General features: G+C 40.1%; 2 protein-coding genes across 2 annotated transcripts; one reads left to right on the top strand and one right to left on the bottom strand.

Moving 5' to 3' along the window:
- Nucleotides 1–147: 147 nt before the first annotated feature.
- polr2g (RNA polymerase II subunit G) lies at nt 148–3,478 on the bottom strand. Its single transcript, XM_073486990.1, has 8 exons — nt 3,350–3,478; nt 2,969–3,078; nt 2,395–2,554; nt 1,924–1,974; nt 1,753–1,818; nt 1,330–1,401; nt 1,141–1,174; nt 148–533 (listed from the first exon to the last, which is right to left on the bottom strand). Exons 1-8 carry the CDS (start codon nt 3,359–3,361, stop codon nt 520–522), a joined length of 519 nt encoding a protein of 172 aa, XP_073343091.1. The 5' UTR covers nt 3,362–3,478; the 3' UTR covers nt 148–519.
- A 339-nt stretch (nt 3,479–3,817) lies between these two features.
- Nucleotides 3,818–8,839, top strand: LOC141013313 (uncharacterized). Its single transcript, XM_073486989.1, has 5 exons — nt 3,818–4,049; nt 4,140–4,313; nt 4,957–5,056; nt 7,440–7,570; nt 7,850–8,839. Exons 1-5 carry the CDS (start codon nt 3,996–3,998, stop codon nt 8,138–8,140), a joined length of 750 nt encoding a protein of 249 aa, XP_073343090.1. The 5' UTR covers nt 3,818–3,995; the 3' UTR covers nt 8,141–8,839.
- The last annotated feature ends 11,705 nt before the right edge of the window (nt 8,840–20,544 follow it).

The raw sequence follows: 20,544 nt of genomic DNA, 5'->3' as shown, positions 1-20,544 counted from the left end.
TTCACGTTCGGCCTCATCTTTTGTAAGGACGGGGTGAGGCTTTACCACACCTCAAAACATCTGATTGGATTTAAAAATGACTATTTCAGATAAAAACAAGATATTAACATATTGAGATATTATAATATAGTAAAAGATACAAATATATAAGACCAAATAAAAATACTTTATTACAGTCCGGTACAAAAACAAACAGAAAACAACAACAATATATAGATGAAATGGAAATTATGAATTATACATGAAAGAAACTGCAAATTAATAATATGGGCATCATATGCAATGTTGCTGTCAATTTAGCAAGCATTTTGTTTGCTACATTTTGTTTTACTCTTACACCAGCTCCAATAACAACCAAGAAATGTAGGCTTTACAGCATTAAAATGATGAAGCTATGAGGGCGTCACCACTTTTTCACCACAGTTATCAATCAGTGTACAAAAATATTCATTTTAACAAAAGATTAACTAGACTATTACATAAAATGTCCTATGTGAAATGTGTTCCCCCTGCAGCAAATCAGCTCACAAGACCTGGGAATGAAATACAGAGGGAAAGTTTAATGATCAATCCCAAAACAGAAAATAAACAAAACATTTTTATAACTCAGGTCATAGACAGCACAGCTAGAATTGATCCAGTGCAACCACAACAATAAATCGAAGCAATAAACGCTTTTCTTTATTGTGCAGAATAGACAGAAAGACATTAATTAAATCTATGTACGGCATTTTATCAATTCATGCCTGTCTAACGAACATATCTACCACCTAGGGCTGGGAAATATATCAATATTATATTGATGTTGTGATATGAGACTAGGTATCGTCAGAAATTTGGTATATTGTTATGTGTTGTCTTTTCCTAGTTGTAGAGGCTGAATTACAGTAAAGTGATGGGATTTTCTGAAATTTTCTTAAAAGACTGTTGTAGCTGTTCTAAAATGTGTCTTTGCCTACATAGTCATTATATTATTTTTTATGTATCAAAAATCTCATTGTATTAATATTTTGTGAACTCACCAATACCCTACAATTTTGTAGCAATATTGATAGAGGTGTTTGGTCAAAAATATTATTTTTCATTTTGTCACAGAGTCCTACTACCATCTGTATTAGCAATTTTCTATGTAGTACTCACCCAGGTAATCATCCATGAGAGACCCAATGGCGAACTGAAAAGCAAGGGAAAAGTGTGTTACAAAACATCACTTCTATAAGCTACTGTGTACCATCTTAGAAATAGTGGCACACATTCTCTTGTTATTTTTGCCTGTATCTGGGTGAAATAAAGGGCCTATCTTTAAAAAACAACGAAGAAAACACTTACAATGTCATTCTTGTCCACTCTTGTCCCCACAATCTTCAGCCTGATCTCATCATCTTGCTGGATTACAATGTCCTTGAAAAGAAGAGAAGAAACACAACCTTAAATTCAAGACTCCACAAGAGTAAAACGACAGGAGAAGAGCAGTCAGCAGCACCCCAACTACTTTGTATACTGAATGTATAACATCATACTTTATGTTCCACCATTGCTTTTCTTACATTTCCTGAAAAGTACCTTCTTTTACACCAGTGTAACTATAATTACCTGGATTTGTACATATAATCATTATTTTTAAAAGTTATCAAAGGCACAGCAAAGACATTATTTGGTGAACGTATATTTCATTAAACACTATTCGGTAATATTGTGATTATTTTTCTAAACCTTTGGCTGGTAATAAGAAATAACATCACATTTTCTCACCTCATCAACTGTCTTATAACAGGGAGGATTAGAGTTGGGGTCAAACTCCATTTCTGAGGGGATGGACTGCAGAAAGAAAGATTACACTCATAAGATAAAGATAATATAATTTCAAAAGCATATGAAAGCCAACCAATTCATGCACCAACTATACATGGTAAAGTGACTCACATGGCGAGAGATGAAGCAAGACATGGGCCCAATTTCTGTGAACAATCCAACCTGCAAGAAACAAGAAATGTTCCATCATCAGTCATCACTTCATAGTCAACACATCAACCACTACAGAGGCACAAACACTTCTCAGAAAGCACAATTACTGTAAAAAGTTTACAAGATGTTCACTTCAACAGTTTACATTTTAATTATACTTGAGACAATACAAAATACAGGTATGTTTTGTATGAATATCTTGGCCACATTTTATCTTTACAATTAATAAAATCTATATCTTGTTTTGGCCATTAAAATAACCAGTTTTTAATATTTGTTATAATAAAAATTGTTCTTAAATAGATGTAAATGTACAGTGCAATGTCAATAAGATGATGTATCATAGTATCATCCAGAGGACTGAAGGAAAGGCTGCTGGTGGCATCAATAAATATCAGATTTCATGCATCCTCATCATACAACCCTCACCTTGTTGACCTGAGTGACCACGGCGTCCACCACTTCCCCTTTGAATGGGCGGAACACAATGGCCTTGTACTTGACTGGGTAGAGGACAAACCCTCTCCCCGGCTGGATTACACCTGCCCCGATGTTGTCAATGGTGGTGACTGCGATGACAAAACCATACCTGAAGGGGAAACATAAATATATGAACAACATGCAGGAATATGAATGCAAAACTAGTCATTTTAGTATGCATGTTGATACTGTCATGATGGCTTTAAGTAGTGCCTTTGGTTTTTTTTATATTGCCAAGCTAAAACTCACACTTTTGAGCATCATTTTCCAAAGTCAAAGATTTAAAAATCACTAAACATAGCATAGCACCTTTTACAAATAAAACCAGAATGTTTCTGCCACATGTGTCAAACTAGATGACAGAAAGGGAAGTGTCCATTTGTTTATTTTGGACTTAAGCAACAACTGATCCGACCTAAAATGTATCACTGCCACAGCCTCTGTACCATTTAACTAATAAGCTCAAAAGAAAAAACAAGTTATTGAACGTAAGTACACATAGCTGAGTCTTGCAGCCACTCACTTGCCAGTGCAGGTACCCTCCACTTCTGTGAAAAGCTTTTGCTTCACAGTGTTGAGGAGGTTAGGACCAAAATACCTCGGGTGTAGCAAGATTTCATGCTCCAAAGAAATCTGTGAACAGAGAAAAAATCCGTGCATTGTACGACCAGGGTAAAACAGGTAATTTATCATTTTAAATGATTCAGAAGGTGATGCTGCGGGTGTTTCCTGGGTATGGAACAACGCTGAATAAACAATGCGGAGGGGTTTTGAAAAGTTTTCTCCAGCTACATTAGCTAGCTATGCTAACATAACCCACTCATGCTAAGCACTCTTTGACTGAGAAAACATTCATACACTACTATCAGCCGGCTCACACACGGAGACTAATACACATACTTACATGGTAAAACATTGCTGTTATAATGTTCTACCAGTACTTGATTATTTTTCTTTGTTTTGATGAAATATCCAAAATGTTCATCCACCTAATGGATGGAAGCCAGTCGCTCGTTCGCCGCGATTTCCCTTCCGGGTCACAGGGTGGTTGAGTGTTTTTGTTGCCCTGGGTGACGTCTTTCAGGGAGATAAGACGCAGGCACAAACTTCAAAAAACACAGGTGTAACCCTTTTACACTGAATTAAATCATATTTTAATTTAAAATATTCTAATCGGACAATTTATCTGGGCTTGATGGATGTAAACTGCATAAAATACAGGCAAATACACTGCCCCCCCTCCACACGCAGCCTGACCCCTGGCGGCGAGGAGGACCGGTGCAGGGGGGCGGGGACAGACAGCAGGCGGGACTGAATACTGCGCTGTGATTGGTCCGTTGTGATATATCAACAACACGACAACAGACACAACAACTTAACGATAGTCTGAAGAAGATTGTAGTTTAATTACACGACAATGACGGGCGAATGATAGCTGGGACAACCGATAACATAATTCAACTACATTAGCAGCAGCAGAAGCAAGCGTCGCTATTGTTATTGACTTCCTTGTTCGTTCTGTGTGACTGGAAACTCTCCCGAGCTCTGACATGGCGTGCAACCTCGTCTCCAAGTTGTTTCGTCCGCCTGTGTTCACACAGCTCGTAAGTTGTCGAGTGCTTTTCTACTTTTTCTCCTGTTTTTGTGTGCGTGTGTGACAGAAACAGCGTGTGACTCTCCTGTCCTCCGTCCAGGCGTCTCTCCGGCCGGGCTGCCTGTTTCAGGGGAAGGCAGCAGCAGCGGTGGTGGCGGGGAGCAGGCTCCTCTCTAGCGACCAGCCGCCGGAGAAAATCAGTCGCTATCCGGTCCCTTACAAGAAAGATCTTCCTTATGATATAGTGGAGCTCATGGAGGAAGTTGAGTCAAAGGTAAAAGACACTGAGGCAGGGCCGTAGCCAGGATTTTAGAAATACTGAGGTCACGCCCGCCACCCTCCACAGATAACATCTTGAATTGTGTAGCTTCTTTTTACACTTTATGAAAAACATCAGTAATAAATGGTAAATGTATAGTTAATTAGATTAACTTGAGTTCTTTCACTGTTAAGAAACAATTAAATGGTTCATAAAAACTTTATTAAAGGTTAAAAACATCAGTTCAACTCTCTGATGGCCGTCTAAATAATGTTTATACATGAACTACACAGTATTTATGAACCATGTACAGTATTATCCACATCAACTGCAACGTTATAATGAACAAGTGCTAATAAATAGTTTGTAAAGCATTTAATCGCTTGTTAAAATAACTAAACCAACTATTAACTTAATTAACTATAAATTTGCCATTTTTAACATGTACAACACATAAATGTTTATTTTAAAAATATGTTAGATATAATAAAGTGTTACCAAATGTGTACATATATATTAAGATATTAAAGACCCAGAAAACATACAGAGGACATGACCTCAGTGTCCTCACTGGTAGCTACAGCCCTGCTATGAGGTATTTAACTCTACTGCACCTTAATATATTTACGAGTCTGATTTAACCACCTGTTTCCTACAGGGAGGCTTTTTACCCAATGTCTTCAAAGTCCTCTCTCACAGACCAGCAGAGTTCAGAGCCTTCTTCGCTTACTACAATGAACTCATGAACAAAGAGACAGGTGTGTGTTTGTTCTTTTCCTCTTTATTGGCAGTAAGTGCAAGTGGCTTTTCTCAGGGGCTGTGCCAGAAATTCTTGGCATGCATACTTGCTAACCTTGAGGATTTTGTATCCAACGTGGAGTTCTTGGGGTCCAGTCCTTGAAGAATTTGAGATTCAAGGAATGTACAAATAACAAGTAAAGTGCAACTGCATCAGAAAACAATGCAGACTTGTGTGAATCTGTGGCATAAAGTTAATTTATCACTCTTCATTCATTCATTAATTTTTTTGCCCATGCCCTTTAGAGAGCCCGTGCACACCACTGCCCTGTTTGTCCACCCTTCGATGGGGATCGTTGGGTGCGACCCTTGTGCTTGACAGAAAAAATCGACATGGTAGATCTTACAGCCCCTTTCCATTAAAAACTATACGTAAGAAGTGGACGTTTTTTTCTCCCAGGCATCTAGAATTTGTTTAAATATTCTTTCTCCTCTCCATTCCTCTATGCACCGCTCACTCACTGAGGAGGATGAGGCGTAACAGTACAGCAGATTACACACTGCACACGTTATGATAACTAAAGTGTGAAAATGTGTCATAAATCGAGAGCAATATGGGAGAATTGTGACCCCGGGAGAGGACAATGAAAAATGTGAGTCTCCCGGGAAAATTGAGAGTCTTGGCAAGTAACAACGCAGTGAATCATTCACACCCGTCATTCAGCACCCCTGGTCGCTGGCTACAAGCTCAGACGACACATCATCCACCACTTGAAGTAGCCGAGACTCTTTTTCAGGGCTGTGATAGGCTGGTGTGTTGCATTTCAGTGGCAGCAGGCCCCTTTTGGAGTGCAGGTGGTACATGAGGAGGCACGTGTGATGTTGAATCTGTTTCAGCTGATGATCAAACAGTTGCTGGTAGTGTGGTAGACGCTGTGATAAATAGGGTCTGGTTGGAACAGGTAAATATCAGGTAGGCATGAGCAGCATGTGCTGTTTTCTGATCTCGTCATCATAGTGAGAGGGCCGTGGTTAAACGGATTAGGCATTGCAAAAAAAGATCTGTGGAACACATTAGGTATTAGGATTTTGTGTTGTTGAGTCTTTTATTTCATTAGGTTACCTCAATTGCACTTTGTTTTCAATGGTGAAATAAAACGGCACGGGTGCTCAGTTAGCCTCGATGTGAACCGTGACATATTGAGTGAGGAGAAATGTGGCCCCTGAGGCTAGACCACTTAAGATCCAGTGGTTTGGAATATGGACAGAGCAGCCCATTATCAAGCTCTTTAGAAATGACTGATAAAGGCATCTTAATGAGAAGACATTACCATGCGATGTGGAACAGAAGCTAGCCTCGAGGTGGCCCACTCCTTTTTAGCTAATATTTGACTTCACTAAACCAAATGGCGTTAAACTCAACTGTTCAGTCTGGGTGTTGTTACTGAATAACCACAAGCTGGCTTTTGATTACATGTGTTTAGTAGGTGTTAGTCATTCCACCTCTGAACATTCAGTTCAACTTCTTCTCATAGAATTAAATTAAACCCTTTCATACTGTAGCAGTCCCATTGTTTGAGACTTGCTGTCTTTCTTTGTTTTGGGCTGATTTTCCAAAATCCCTCAAGCATAATTGCAGGTGATTCAGATCACCTGTGCACAGGGTGGGGAGACTGACTCCTGATTGAGGAGTGGAAGCAGCTTGGGGCATTTCCCTCCCAGCCAATTATGGTGTGATGACACCCTGTTTGTGAAGGCTTAAAAGAGGTGGGGAATGGCACACAGGAATCTGTCCCTGACCCTTTGAGAACCTCTTTCCCCTTAGATTGCCAGCCAGAAACTCTGGTCTGTTTAGGCCCTTTTCTGTTTTCTTGGCTGCCCACATCATTCTAGTGAGGAAACTGGGTTTATTTGGGAACCCCTTTACACCTTCAGTTAGACATTTTATTTCCCTGGGGCTTGTAGGAGCACATTTGTTTATTAGACCAGGAAGAGTCATTTATTGTCCAAGTAGCAGAAATTGGGCTTTCTCCCTTAGATTTTCATGTTTTTTGTTTATATTTTTATGTAGGTCGGGCTGGCCTATAAGCATTTTACTGCCACAATACATCATCTATAGGACACTCAACATTATCAGCTTCTTTTGACATGAGATTAAATATCAGGGGCCTGTTTTTAAGAAGCAGCTTTACTCGTTTATCTGTATAATGTTGTTAAATAAAAACTTTGACCAGAACCAACTAAAATCTGGAACGTGGATTGAAACTCACATGATTTCTTTCAGTGTGTGTTTTGGCCGCACCCACCTCTGATGCAATGTAATTTTTATTTTATTATTGATGTTGTTGTGAATGTGTTTTTTTTTTTTAACCGATTTTTAAATGAGTATCTAATGTCTTCCAGGTGGATTAACCAAGGCAGATCGCGAGCTGATCGTAGTGGCTACCAGTATCCACAACAAGTGTCTCTACTGTGTGGTATCCCACAGCGCACTGCACCGCATTTACTCCAAGAAACCCACTCTTTCCGATCAGGTACCGGCATTAATTGATTTTCACTACTTTGCTGATTATAATACACAATAACTGTAGTCACAACATAAATGTGGTTAAGTTATCAGAAATCATGTAAATAACAGTATGCGATGAGAGTGGACAGGAAGTTGCTTCTTGCCAAAAGCACTCTTTAAACATGCTTTTAATGTTGAATTTACTTCCTTTCTGAAGTACTAAAAAACAATCAGAGCAAAACAAATTTTGTTTGATAAAATGATATATTAAATCACAGAAATTCCCCTCCCTTCTTTCACCCAGGTCGTTGTTAACTATGAGAATGCAGAGCTGTTGCCTCGGGAGCGTGCCATGCTGGACTTTGCGATGGCTGTGTGTCGCAGCGACACCATCACAGAACAGCATTTCCAGTCTTTGGAGGAAGTGGGCTTTGACCGTGAGGATGCCTGGGACATCGCTGCTATTGCTGCTTTCTTTGCCATGTCCAACCGGCTCGCCCACCTCACAGACATGAGGCCAAACTTAGAATTTTATAATATGGGACGTGTACCACGGGACAAGAGCAAGGATGGGGGGAAAGGGAAAAAGGAGTAAGGTTACAGACAAGATAATCAGAGGTCAAAGGCCATGTGTAACACTGCAGCTGAGAGTGTGTTGGTTTTGTTTGTTTTTTTTCTCTTTATCATGTGAACAATCAGATGTTTTCTAATTTAATATTGAAATGAGGTGCAATATCAGATCTACAGGTTTACAAACTGACAGCAATTAAATGTAAACATAAACACTGCAATTAGTTCAAGTGTCCTGAGATTATAACTGAGGTTGTGTACTGGAGATGACAGGCATTTAAAAATGAGATGTTCTTTGAAATTGAAACTCTACAGTTTGAACATTGACCATAAAATTGAGGATTTTGATGTTTCCTTTGTAATCCTTGTCTGTATATGTACAGTACAGTGTATGTGTTCATTTAAATGCAGAATAAGTGTGTGAGAGAAGATCTGAGCCTGCGAGGCCTTCCTGTGTGTTTGTTGTTGGCCCAGATATGGTTTTAACTGATGAGCTAATCTAATTAATTTACAACTGTGTCTAACTGCAGTCACTCTGTCTGCCTGTCTTACCTTCACATTTTGAATATTCAGGTGGTAGTCACAATTTCACAGCTGTCTTCAAACTTCTGTAAATAAGGTTTGTTATTTCTTTGCTCACCATTGCGTTATGGTTTAATGTGTTTCTTAAATATGTCTCTCTAAACCTTCCATTCGTCTTCTAAATAAATAAATATTTTACTTATATTTTACTTATTCAATTTTACAGATTAAAGTGCCAGGTAAAATTGGTGGAGTTACCCTTTAGGAAACCACATAATTATTGTGAAATACTGTGTATCACCACCAGATGGCACCACATACATACACATATTGGAATGGCTTAGACGTAATTAATGTTAGACTGCAGGTAAAAAATTAATGTGATAAGAGCTGCACTTGTGATAGAAATTAGCACAGCTCCACCAACATGACTAGAGTCATACATGGAAAAAAAAAAATCATAGTCATAATTTTCTAGTTTCTTTGACTGGAGATGTGATGAATCACTGTTCCTGATCTGAATTCTCTGTGTGCTGCACAACATTTTCTCCCAAAGTTTATTTTTCTGGCAACCTACTTTTTTTTTCTCCTGCTGACGTCCCCGTACTGTCTTTTATCTAAAGTGATACAAGTCAAACATGACTGCAGGCGTCACCAGAATATTTACTTTGCTCTGCATGTGTGATTGATGTTAGAGTTGCAACGAGAGCGCGTATGCAAATTGTCTTTCTCGTGTGCATCGAAAAACTACCTGGCTCGCATGAATATTTAGCAGAATTTCACACTTGAGAAAACTTGTTTGACTGTGAACAGAGATCCATGTGAATGACTGAATTCATTCCAAAGAATCACAAATTAAACACGATGTGTGACAATGTGAAAGTCAGCCAGAGTCTGAAAGTCATCCGGACTGGATATTTACTTCAGTGGACTCCTCAGACAGACACACACACACACACACACACACATGAAATTCCTCTGACAGAGCTCGAGATGCAATATTTAATCATTTGAAAGTGAATCTATTGACATCAGTAAAGGTCATTTCCTCCCAGGGCTTGTCCTGTTCAGTCCTGTCCTCATCGCCCTGATGAAGGGTCATATGTCTCAGCGCCCTGCACATGTAGTATTACAGCTCCTCATTAAGCACCAGACCTTCTGACCCCCATGTCTCCTATTAGTATTAACAGGTAACCACAGGCTCCAGACAGGGCTAATTTATGGTCTGTGGCTGCCCCTGTCACTCATCTTGTAACTCTTCAGGCAAAGGATAGAACAGAACAGAATAAAATAAACTTGAATATTTCTCGACATCTTCTGCTTGTGGTTGTAGATCACATGAAATAAGGTTAACAGCATTCAGGTGGACGCTCTCACCCGTTTCTTATTGTAGTCTGTCGGTACGATGATGGACAAATCAATCAGATTTTATCCCTGTTGACAACTGGAAGAGGACTCTGGGGAGGTTCGGTGCTCACGTCTTCATTCTCCTGAGGCAGATAAACAAGTCATGACGCACACATGAGAAAGGTAAGGTGACAGGTCAAGTGGAAAAAACATTGGACTGACAGCGGCCATTTTCCTCCAACATCATGTTCAGGGTGGGAAGCTCAAATGTGGTACTGCTTTGTTCCTGGTGCAAGTCCTGTAAACAAAGGGAATCTGACTAATTGCTATCATTTCGCTGCTTCCTGATTTATCAACAAATGAAAAGACAATAGATAGAGCAAATCTGGAGGGACATCGTGTCGTATTTAAAGTAAAATAACATACTTGTTGAAGCCCATTAGCTTACGTTGACATCTAACGTTAGCATTCAGCCACTATCCTAGCTAACGGTAATGTCTATTGTGTAACAAGATACGATGGGAAAGCCTAAATTCATTCGGAAATATCAGTACACATCGATACACTAAATGTAAGCAACCTGGAACACAGCGGCGTTACATTATCCCAACATTCAAGCTGGGAAAATGGCCGCCGTGTGAATCTGGGCTCTCAGCAACAGGTTTCAGACTTGAGCAGCCGTCACATAAATTGACCAGTTTGACAGAAATTTGACATTATTCCTGGAATTGGCTAAGCACTCACTTGATTTTATCTTTATGTCTGTGCACAGTCACCAGACTTCCCGCAGTTAGAACTAGTGCAAGCCACATAGAGATATAAGAAGCGTGGAGAGATGCATCTTTTATGCCTCCGCCGGGTGTTCAGGCAAACTTGTCCACTTTAATTCAACACAACCTTGAAAGTTGTCAGACAAATCTCCCATTCTTGCACACTCGCAGAGGAGGGGAGCTAAATGGGAAAAATGTGCGAAACTGATGGTGTGGTGTAAGCAGAGATGCGATATCGAGGAATCAAGATAAGACGCGACAACTTTGACAGTTTGAATTCCAGGTGTGTTGGCGAGGAAGGCACCTGAATGGCAAGCAGAGGGAACAGATTATAGGAGTATTTGACTAGATTAGAAGCAGTGATGTTGATTTTATACAAGGTGCTACTGTTCTTTCAGAATCTGGGAAAATTTTGATATCATGAAGATGAATTCAGACACTGTGTCACGATCCCTTTTTGTTACACTTGTATTTTCAGTACAGGCACAACTGATGCAACAATGAACAGTAAACATGAAGCCCTAAAAAAGGAAGATTTAGGGCTTCTTTCTTAAATCACAAAAAGGTCACGAAACTACCATGATCATCGAGCCGAAGCTGAAAATGTATTCTGGGAAATAAAATCACTGACTTAAGAAATAAAGTCAAGTGTAGTGGCTGTTACAAACTGATTATATGAGGAATTCTATTCTAGGATGGCTTTTTCCTTCAACTGAGACGCTCTATTTACACACAAGGGATGCTCTCGCACTTTGTGGCTCATTGAAGAGAATGCAGACAGACACGAGGGCTGAATTCAAAGCAAGCAAGCGCATATGGGACATTAGCAAATGGACAGACACAAGGAAGGGACCATTATCTTCTCCTGTTCAGAATGTGAGTGAGCATGCGCGTGTGCAAGTCTGCATATGCACATACTGTTATGATAATGTGTGTAGTCGGTCACAGTCTGCGTGTGTGTGTGTCTACTGAATATGCTCTGTGAGCATTTGCAGCTGAGGTCATTTGCGTTCATTTAGTTTGATGAAATTTCACATGTAACAGAGCGGCTACTTGTCCTGGGAGTCTAATCCCAACAGACTCAGCATCGGAGACAGAACATGCAGTCAGTCACACAGCTGTGACACAGAGAGCACAAGGGGCAAAAATCAACACAGCTCTGAAAATAGGTCGTCATTAGAAAACAGTTCACCGATTTTTGATGAAAATGCATGAAGAAGAAACGTTGCAGATGCCACATGACATCAAGTATATAACATCAGAGTGTTTTGAGTTAATGCTGACATTGGCATGCTCGGTGTTCACAATGGCAATGCTAACAAGCCAATGCTAAGCAGGTATAATGTCTAACTAATTAGGACTGAACACAAAGTGCAGCCAAGGTAAGAATGGCAGTAGCTCTGGCTATAATCTAAAGATCATATGTCGACCTGATGTAAGATGAAAATTTAATGGATCACCAAATTTATCACAATCCACTCTGAGGGTACCATGACTGTTAGTTCCAAAGTTCATAGCAATCTTTCTCATGCTTATTGAAGCATTTAACTCAAAAACACAAATATCAGCCTCATGGTGGCACTAGAGAAAAGGTCAGGGGATCAAATATGAGGTAATTAGGATTCATTGCCTTGGAGCCATTTATGTCTGTACAAAATTGTGTGCCAATCCATTTGGTACGATGAGACTAGATGTTTGTAGATGTACTGACCGACTACATTTCATGGCAATCTTTTCAGTACTTACTGTATCTTGAATATTTTCAGTCTTAACTACAGACAGACCAATATTGCCACCCCTAAACAGATGTCATCACCTAGATAACCATGATAATTTCACTGATATATACTAATATATGTTTTAGTGCAGTTGATGATGCAACACGAGGAAACATACTGTACAAGGGTACAACAGAAAAGTCAATTTGCACATCCTAAATCTGATCAGGGTGCTGGTAGACCCGCCATAGCAGCTGTCACACAGTGCATCATGGTGATAACAGCGACGCTGACTCGCAGAGGAAGCTCAAAGGATCTCTAAATAGCAGCCAATGAGAAGAGGAACAAGTTTCATGGCTGATATCTGCCAAAAGTAGAGGTTAACTCAGGTTGAGAACCCACCAAGTTAACTTAAAAGCTACAGCGAAAAATATCTTTCTGAATCTGTGCAACTAGTCGCCCGCACCTGCCAGCTGGCCCTCACAGCTCAGTGACATCTTCTGCTGCTCACCATCCCGACAACACTGAGGCTACATGGCTGAAGCTCTCTCATGAGCCCCCAATCAACCAGTTTGAGAAGTGTTTCAGATTAGACTGTTCCAGACTGATAATCCAAATGCACATTCACTCAGATTACTTCATGCCTGCGGATTATGGGTCATGCATCATCTCATTTTTGCTGCTGAAAGAGAGATTCATGCTTGTACTGTTTTCATTTGTTTATGTGTCCTTGTGTTCTCGTAGGTATTTGTGCAGTATATGTGTGTCATGTTTGCTTCAGCATTTATGGCTGTCTGTAAGATGAATTATGTTCCCTGCAGTTTTTTCTTTCTTTTTTAAAGAATATTATATTTCACCATCAAAAAGCACTTCAGTTCCTGTCCTGTCAGGCCATTAAACAGCGCGACCCGCAGCCTGTCCCCTGAGCTCCTGAGCACACTGGAACTAATAACTACAATATAGAAGGTTGTTTAATCGCTGTGATCTGATTGGTTTTGGCATCATTCCCTGTCTAAAGTTCAAAGGATTAATTTTGCTCTGTTTTTCCAGGTTTTCACAATGTTTAGGTTTCGGATTATGCTTGAATCTAGGTTGTTATACTCGTAACTATTTCAGGAGTCTGCTTTCTCTGTGGTTGCCCTTGAAACTTGGCAAGAACAACACTTGGCACTCTATTGTGCGTATTTGCAAATGCTGGGCTCATTTGTTTGTCTGTGCCATGAATATGAATATGATTTGACTCACTTAATTGCCGCCATATCTCTTCGGGGGGGATTTACACGTCTCACATATAAAACTAATGTTTTGGTTCAAGCCTGTAGACGGAGCCAAGTAAACAGTTATCCAGAACTCTGGCGCAAAGAGAGGAGCTCTGCTCTGTCAGGAATTCTATACGGTGTGAGTGAGGACGAGACTGATGGATGACAGGACTCCCTGTCCAGCCATCCCTGCTGCTGCTGCTGCTGCTCTCTCATTCGGCGATGCGTCACATTAGCATTCAGGCTGTCCCTTTTTTCACACCCACAGAAATGAATCACAGCTTATTACAGTAATGAAAGTGTCACGATAAAACTGATTAAATAATGGCCTAATGAATTACTGAAGCGGAATAGCACAGCAAAGACAGGAAAAAAGAACAAGAAAATAGAGACAGATAAGATAATACAGCCAGACAGAAAATTAAGTACTTAGATCAGCTTGCTAGTATATTCACAGTGACAATGCTAACAACCTGTTAGCTTTGTCTTTGTCTTAGTATTGTATTGGATAAGCCCTTTTTTTACTTAGTGGTAGCAGTAGATGAAAACTTATTGGATCACCAAAATAATTACATTTTATCCTCATGACAACAGGTCGTCCAAATGAAACAACAAAGTTGTTTGTGACTACTATTTAGAAAGACACGTAGAAACATTTTCTGATTGGAGCGTTAATTAAAGATCAAAAGTCTTCAGTTGGTTATGCACTGGTGGATGTTCAAAAAAATTGGATGCCCTTATGGTAGATAAAACATAATAAATTGTCCTCTAGGATGCCCTTACAACAAGTGCCCTCTCTTTACTATAAATGTATCATGACTTTCTGCATGCTGGCGCACTTTGCACACCTGCCCCTCAAACATCCTGAGTCCACCACTGTGGTTAGGAAATATCATGGCTTGGGTCGAAACAATAATTAAATTTTAAGATTAGAAGATCTTTGTTGTCAGGGTTACAATGAATATGTACTTATGGTTATACAGTACAATCACCTATCATCAATAACGTCACCTGACTACCTCCTTTGCGCCAGGTGGATGAGTCACAATGGCCACTAGAGGGCTGCATTGCTCTAAAATAAGCATACGTCGTTTTGGGGGCCTCAAACTCAAAGCCAAACTTTTTTGTGGAAGACAGTTTGTGACATGGGTGTACCAAACGTCATGGCAAGATACTTCACCTAAAACAACAAAGTTTAAGTCATGGATGCGCTTGATTAAAAGTCAGGGGATCAAATAATGTAAGTGTGACGTGCTCTTTGTATAGGGCAAGATATAGACGTAAAAATCACAAGACGAACTCTCTTTTAAACTCTTTGAAATGCGTCCCGGCATCAAGCCTTCGTCAATAGACCCTGACAAAGGTATGATGCAGAAACAGGTGCGTCAACATCATGTAGTGCGATAAAGGCTTTTTAATAGTTTCAAAGAGTGTCTTGGAGTTTTTCTTTGGATTTTTAATCTGTACAATTTTCACACCAATTACTCTAATAGTTGAGTATTTCAGTCTGAACCAAAGAGGCAGGCTGATAGTGCCATCCCTAGAGCCACGCCACTAGCATGGCTAAAAAGTAAAGCATGCAAATGAGCAACAGAATAGAAAAGAACAGGAAGTGATCTAACCAAGACACTGTTTGGAGTGGGAGTGTGTGAAGGTGAGAGACTGTTTGGACCTGAGGACCAGACAGGTGGCTGGGCAACTTGGAGGGCAAGGAGCAGGAAGATGATCATCTGGTGTGGCAGCAGCGTCCAGCAGGGTTGTTTCTCAACTCCGACCCCCAGGGGATTGTGGGAGGGGTGAATTAATGGGGACTGGAATGAGAAGACGTGAAGTGAAAGCAAGAGAGGAGGGAAAGGCTCTGGGGTGACATCAAGTTTCTCTGCTGCGGAGCTGACGTGTGTCTGTTTGTGTTAAAGAAGGAATAGCACGTGACTACCGAAACACCCACAATCCTCCCGCCACCCGTATAAACGCACTGCGAGAGCTTCATTTTTCTTTTAACTAATAATGCTGGGCCAGCAGTTCAGCAGGCAGAGGTCAGTGGCATATTGGATGGTAATAAGATTGAGCCTCAACCCATAACTTTTTCATAGATTTCATTACTTTCCCTTTCCTCACTTCACCCTATAGCTCCCTTGACCGGTTTGTGATTTGGATTTCAAAATAATTTACCTTCACAGATTAGATTGTAATCCGTTTTCCCGGAAGAAAAGGAAAGCATCTTTGTTTTGGTTCATAACTTTTTGATTCCCTGTGAAGTATACATCAGCTGCACGCTGAGCTCAGCAGTCCGACCGTTTGACACTCTCTGAACATGCAATCTGCTCTCGCTCAGGCCCCCGCCGTGCACCGTGTGTGTGAGTGTGTTATGTTGGCTATGTACAGGCATATTTGTGTTTATGTGCGGCTGCAATGTTGCATGTGTGTATGTGAGATATTCAGACTCTCAGTCGTGGAGGCTCTAGGGCTAGGGTTAGGTTAGAGGCAGGCTTGCAAAGTGAATGGGATGGATCAATGGTGAAATTTGACAAAGTGTCGGGCCAAAATTGTTCCTCCAGAAAGTGTTTAGGCCATTTGGAGTCAGTTGGTACCTATCTGTATTGACTTTTTTTTGGATCTAGGCCATCAAATCCACACATCAGAGCCTCCTGTTGCTGGCCTGACATAAAACAACAACAACATAACAAACACAACAGCAACCACAACAAAACTTGTTTACATGTTGTCATCTCAGGAGCTTCTTGACTGGGGAGGTCTGGCTGAATATTTCAAGCACAAGTCTGGCAGCTGAGCTGTGCTTCCTCACAGGGGGGTTGGGATGTATACCAGGCGGTGTTGATGAGATTTGGGTACACGCATCTGTTCCGATGGTTTGTTTTCCCCAAGACTGTTATCTAATTTTCATAATGTGAGACATAATATAAGACATGTGGCACGTGGGGGAGGGCAAAAAGTCCCCAAATTCTGAAGACCAGGGGAAAACCCTTTCTGGAGAAAAAGAATCTACTTGTATTTGTTTACAGCAAAGATAGATCATTTTCTGCATTGTTCTGTACTTTGTTTCATTATTTTACCCGTACCTTCCAAGTCCTGCACTGTATAATTAATATAAAAATACCTTTTACCATTTTATAAAACTGCATATGATGTGGAGATTGATGTGATGTTTGTGTCATGTGGTGTGTATTTGACTATGTATGTTACGTTTTAGTGCTGTGGTCACTGAGCCTCTACCTTCTCACCACTGTTGTGCTCTGATCCCTGATGAAATTCACACATATGTCTCAGAGGAAAATAAGGACGAAAAGGTATCTAATTAAACTGTGTATAATGTGGTGAGTGTCTACTGTGTATTCCCCACATTACTCAATAATTACAAGGTTAAATATATTTGACTTTTCCCCCGTGACAAACACTGTTGTGTTCAGGTTTGCTGCAGTCATGCAGAGTCAATGTTATACATGATTTTACATTTAAAAAAAAAAACACAATCTAGCAGTTGCCGCAGCATATTGTTGAGTAATCAGACCTGAAATTCGACATAAACTGAATAAAAACTCACCAAAAGTCTTGGTTTGTCTTTCTGCATCACCTCTGGTTTGGTTTAAATAAATCAATGTGAGTACGATGTGAAAATATCCCCGCCTGCCATGTCTTGTCATCCCCAAAGTCATAGTCATTGTCAGAGCTGCTGTAAATCACCTCTGCACCATATCCTCTGTTGTCAAACTGACCTCTGTCGATCTTGGACGCTGTGTTCAGTCCCAGTTTAGGGTCCAGCCATGTTCACTCTCAGGACAGGCTGCCAAATCCAGTTAAGGCCCATGGTGACCGCCCTGTGATCCAAGGTCCTGGTCCAGACAAACTGTCAATGTCTGTGCAGACATAGCACATTTTTAATGTATCAACTACAGCTTAACATTTCATAATTCTGAGGCCTGTAAAGTATCACTAACCTTTGGGTCAGTCACAAGAACAAGACTGCATGTAGTGTCTTTGGAAAACATCCAGATATGAAACATGATTGTCCGTCCAGTTTGGTCAGACTTTGTGCAGTTATACACAATGATTCAGTCTAAAGAGAGTTAAAGGTTGGAGCAGTTCACAAGGTCAGGATTTTGCCAGTGGGAGTTGAGTTTGACTGTGTTTGGGTGTGCTTCCTGCTCCTTTTAGGTTGTGGCTGCTGGGCATTTTAGGCATCCATGACTCCTCCTGCCTGCAGTGATGGTTATTTTTTTACGTGTACCGAGACAACGCTGACGTCCTTCCACTTTGTTTTGTTCCAACAACAATAATGAAGGCAACTGTCTTAGAAGTAATGAACATTTTGAGCTTAATTTATTGTTATGAACAGGTAATTTCTTTCAGTAAGGATGTTTTAATAAAGTTTCATGGAGTTATTAGTTTTGGGTGCCTGTACTGCCTCAGTAATTTGGAAAATGCTTTATGTTTAGCTGCACTGTACTATTGCCAAATACTTGTGTGTATGCATTATTTGAAACACATTTCCTTAAATCCTGAACACACAGTGCAGTTACAACAAAACAAATTTACATCTGTACTTTGGGTAATCCTGCAAAATTTGATGGCATTCTGCTTGTCCATATCTCACCGTTCAACTTCTTTTAAGTTTCGTACGGTCCATCCTTTTACAAAGCCCTCATTTTTTACTCCAGTATATAATCTTCAGTGCATAGACACTTACACTTACTGTTGTTCTGCACACACACACACACACACATGCTCACACACACTCCAAAACCTCAAGGGTGTAGCTAAGTTAAGCAGAAAAAAAACAGAGGAGGAGCTGTCTTGCAGAAACACAGAGAGAGAGGGATTAACCTTTAACACAGTGTAAAGAGAGAGGCTGTTTGTCTTTTAGCCAAAATGCCTTGAGAGCCTTTGGGCACTAGGTATACCCACACACACACACACACACGCACACACAAATACATGAACATATGGACCAGCAAGGCTCAGTCTTCATCATGAACTTCCCATTTCTGTCATTAACATACAATCTATCCTTGTAGCTGGGATTCTCTGTTTATCCTCAGTTATGTAACATCCTTTACGTATAGCCTACTGACTGGTTGCTACCATTAAATCCAGTCCATCTCTCTCTCTTATGATTTAAACAGACCAGTATGACCATACACAAGTAATGTTTCAAAATGACTGATTTCACAATGTTCATCTGAAATAATATAACAGAATCATCACATCATTGTCATCATTGTATTATGATGTCTGGCTGGTATTTTCAGTCTTTGCATGTTAACCAGAATGTTAATTTAGTATTTGTCGATTATAAATAAATTCCACCATTGCAAAGTAAAGCTGTTGTCCTTGCTCGGTCTAATTGTATCTGAGATATTTGCTTACACATTTCTCGCTCAAACCTGGATACCGGACATTAACTATCATTTAACTGTGCAAATTACTGTAACTATGGGACACAAGATGACGCCAAAGTCATGGTTTAATTCCGCTGGTAGTTTTCAGTAAAATGTTGAGTAATTGAGTTCAGAGGCATACACAATGACAAAGCCGATGCTTGGAGGCTTTTGATTGTCCTCGATTCTTCAGTCTTATTGAAATAAAACTCGAAGTCTCTTAAAAGAATAATTGCAGCAACCACTCAAATGTGGGCCCTCTCTTGTTGGTTGGAGTTCATCCACAAAACATCAAACAATAGGAAGTTGAGAGAAAGCCTTTGTTGGCCACACAAAAAAAAAAAAAAGAAACCAGAGCATATTTCCGAGACCACAGAAGGAAAACATGCCCCACATTCTTCATCGTGCAAGCATTTTTGGCATATTGCGGCTCAGATTTCTATTTGATTTCCTCTCCCCATTCAATATTTTATTGCCCTTCCTTATCTGAGACCAAAGACATTTTTCCACCGCTATCTAAGAAAATTAGAACTTTACTGAAATGAGGGGAATTTCTGCATCATATGTGTCAACCTGACCAGATTCTTGCATTGTTTGACCTGTCCGAAATGAAACTCAGGCAGATGACTTCTACTTGATTTTGACTTTTTTTGTCTTCCTATCAAGGTTAATGCATCCTGTCTCATTAACATGATGGCATTGTGAATATATCACTGTGATCGACGCTGGATATTTCGAGTCCTCTGTGACACAAACACCAGACACTTTATTGTCTCATTAGTCTCCTAATAATTGGCGAGGACACTGATGCTGACATTCATGCTATTATTGCAACTGTTTCGCAACCAGTTAGATGATTTAATCCTATTTTCTTTCATGTGATCCTTATAATTTTTCACTTCAGGACAACTGGCAGATTTTTTTTTTTTTTCAATTTGGCATCTTTGTCATAGAGCAGCATAAACTCTGACTGAACTTGCAACTTGCAGAGTTTAACAGACTTGTTGGTGTTTTGCCCGGTAAGTTACGTAAAAGTCTTGATTTGTTTAAACCCTGCAGCTGCACAGAGAACATTCGAAGAAGAGGTAGCAGCTTTTTTGTATTTGGCATAATACTGTGAATACCACAACAGAGCATACTTTATTTTTAATCTATTCATCAGAGTGCACCCACAAAGCTTAGTCGTTATTGTACTCAAGTAGCTCCCTCCCTCCACATTCTCTCCCCACAGATGTATCAGAGCCTGTTATACAGAGAATAAATAAACTTTTATTGACATAGAGAGCGAAAAACTCACACTTGGAATAACAGATAAAGAGACCAATGACTGTAGCTATAACAGAGAGGTGGCTGGGAGGTGGAAGTGGAACTCAACACTAAACAACTTTGTCGTGTGAATCAGTCACTTGGCTCCTTC

Source organism: Pagrus major, chromosome 18 (assembly GCF_040436345.1).
Source record: "Pagrus major chromosome 18, Pma_NU_1.0".
Lineage (NCBI taxonomy): Eukaryota > Metazoa > Chordata > Actinopteri > Spariformes > Sparidae > Pagrus > Pagrus major.
Note: the sequence above shows the minus strand (reverse complement) of the source record. Positions and strands in the feature narration are given on the sequence as shown.

Excerpts from the sequence above, each read along its gene's own strand:
- polr2g (XM_073486990.1), bottom strand. Across the intron at positions 2,555-2,968 it reads GAGGGTACCTGCACTGGCAA|GTATGGTTTTGTCATCGCAG; the intron begins GTGAGTGGCTGC and ends TTTCCCCTTCAG. Across the intron at positions 1,402-1,752 it reads GTTATAAGACAGTTGATGAG|GACATTGTAATCCAGCAAGA; the intron begins GTGAGAAAATGT and ends CTTCTTTTCAAG.
- LOC141013313 (XM_073486989.1), top strand. The coding sequence starts at position 3,996 with ATGGCGTGCAACCTCGTCTCCAAGTTGTTTCGTCCGCCTGTGTTCACA. Across the intron at positions 4,050-4,139 it reads CGCCTGTGTTCACACAGCTC|GCGTCTCTCCGGCCGGGCTG; the intron begins GTAAGTTGTCGA and ends TCCTCCGTCCAG. Across the intron at positions 7,571-7,849 it reads AACCCACTCTTTCCGATCAG|GTCGTTGTTAACTATGAGAA; the intron begins GTACCGGCATTA and ends TCTTTCACCCAG.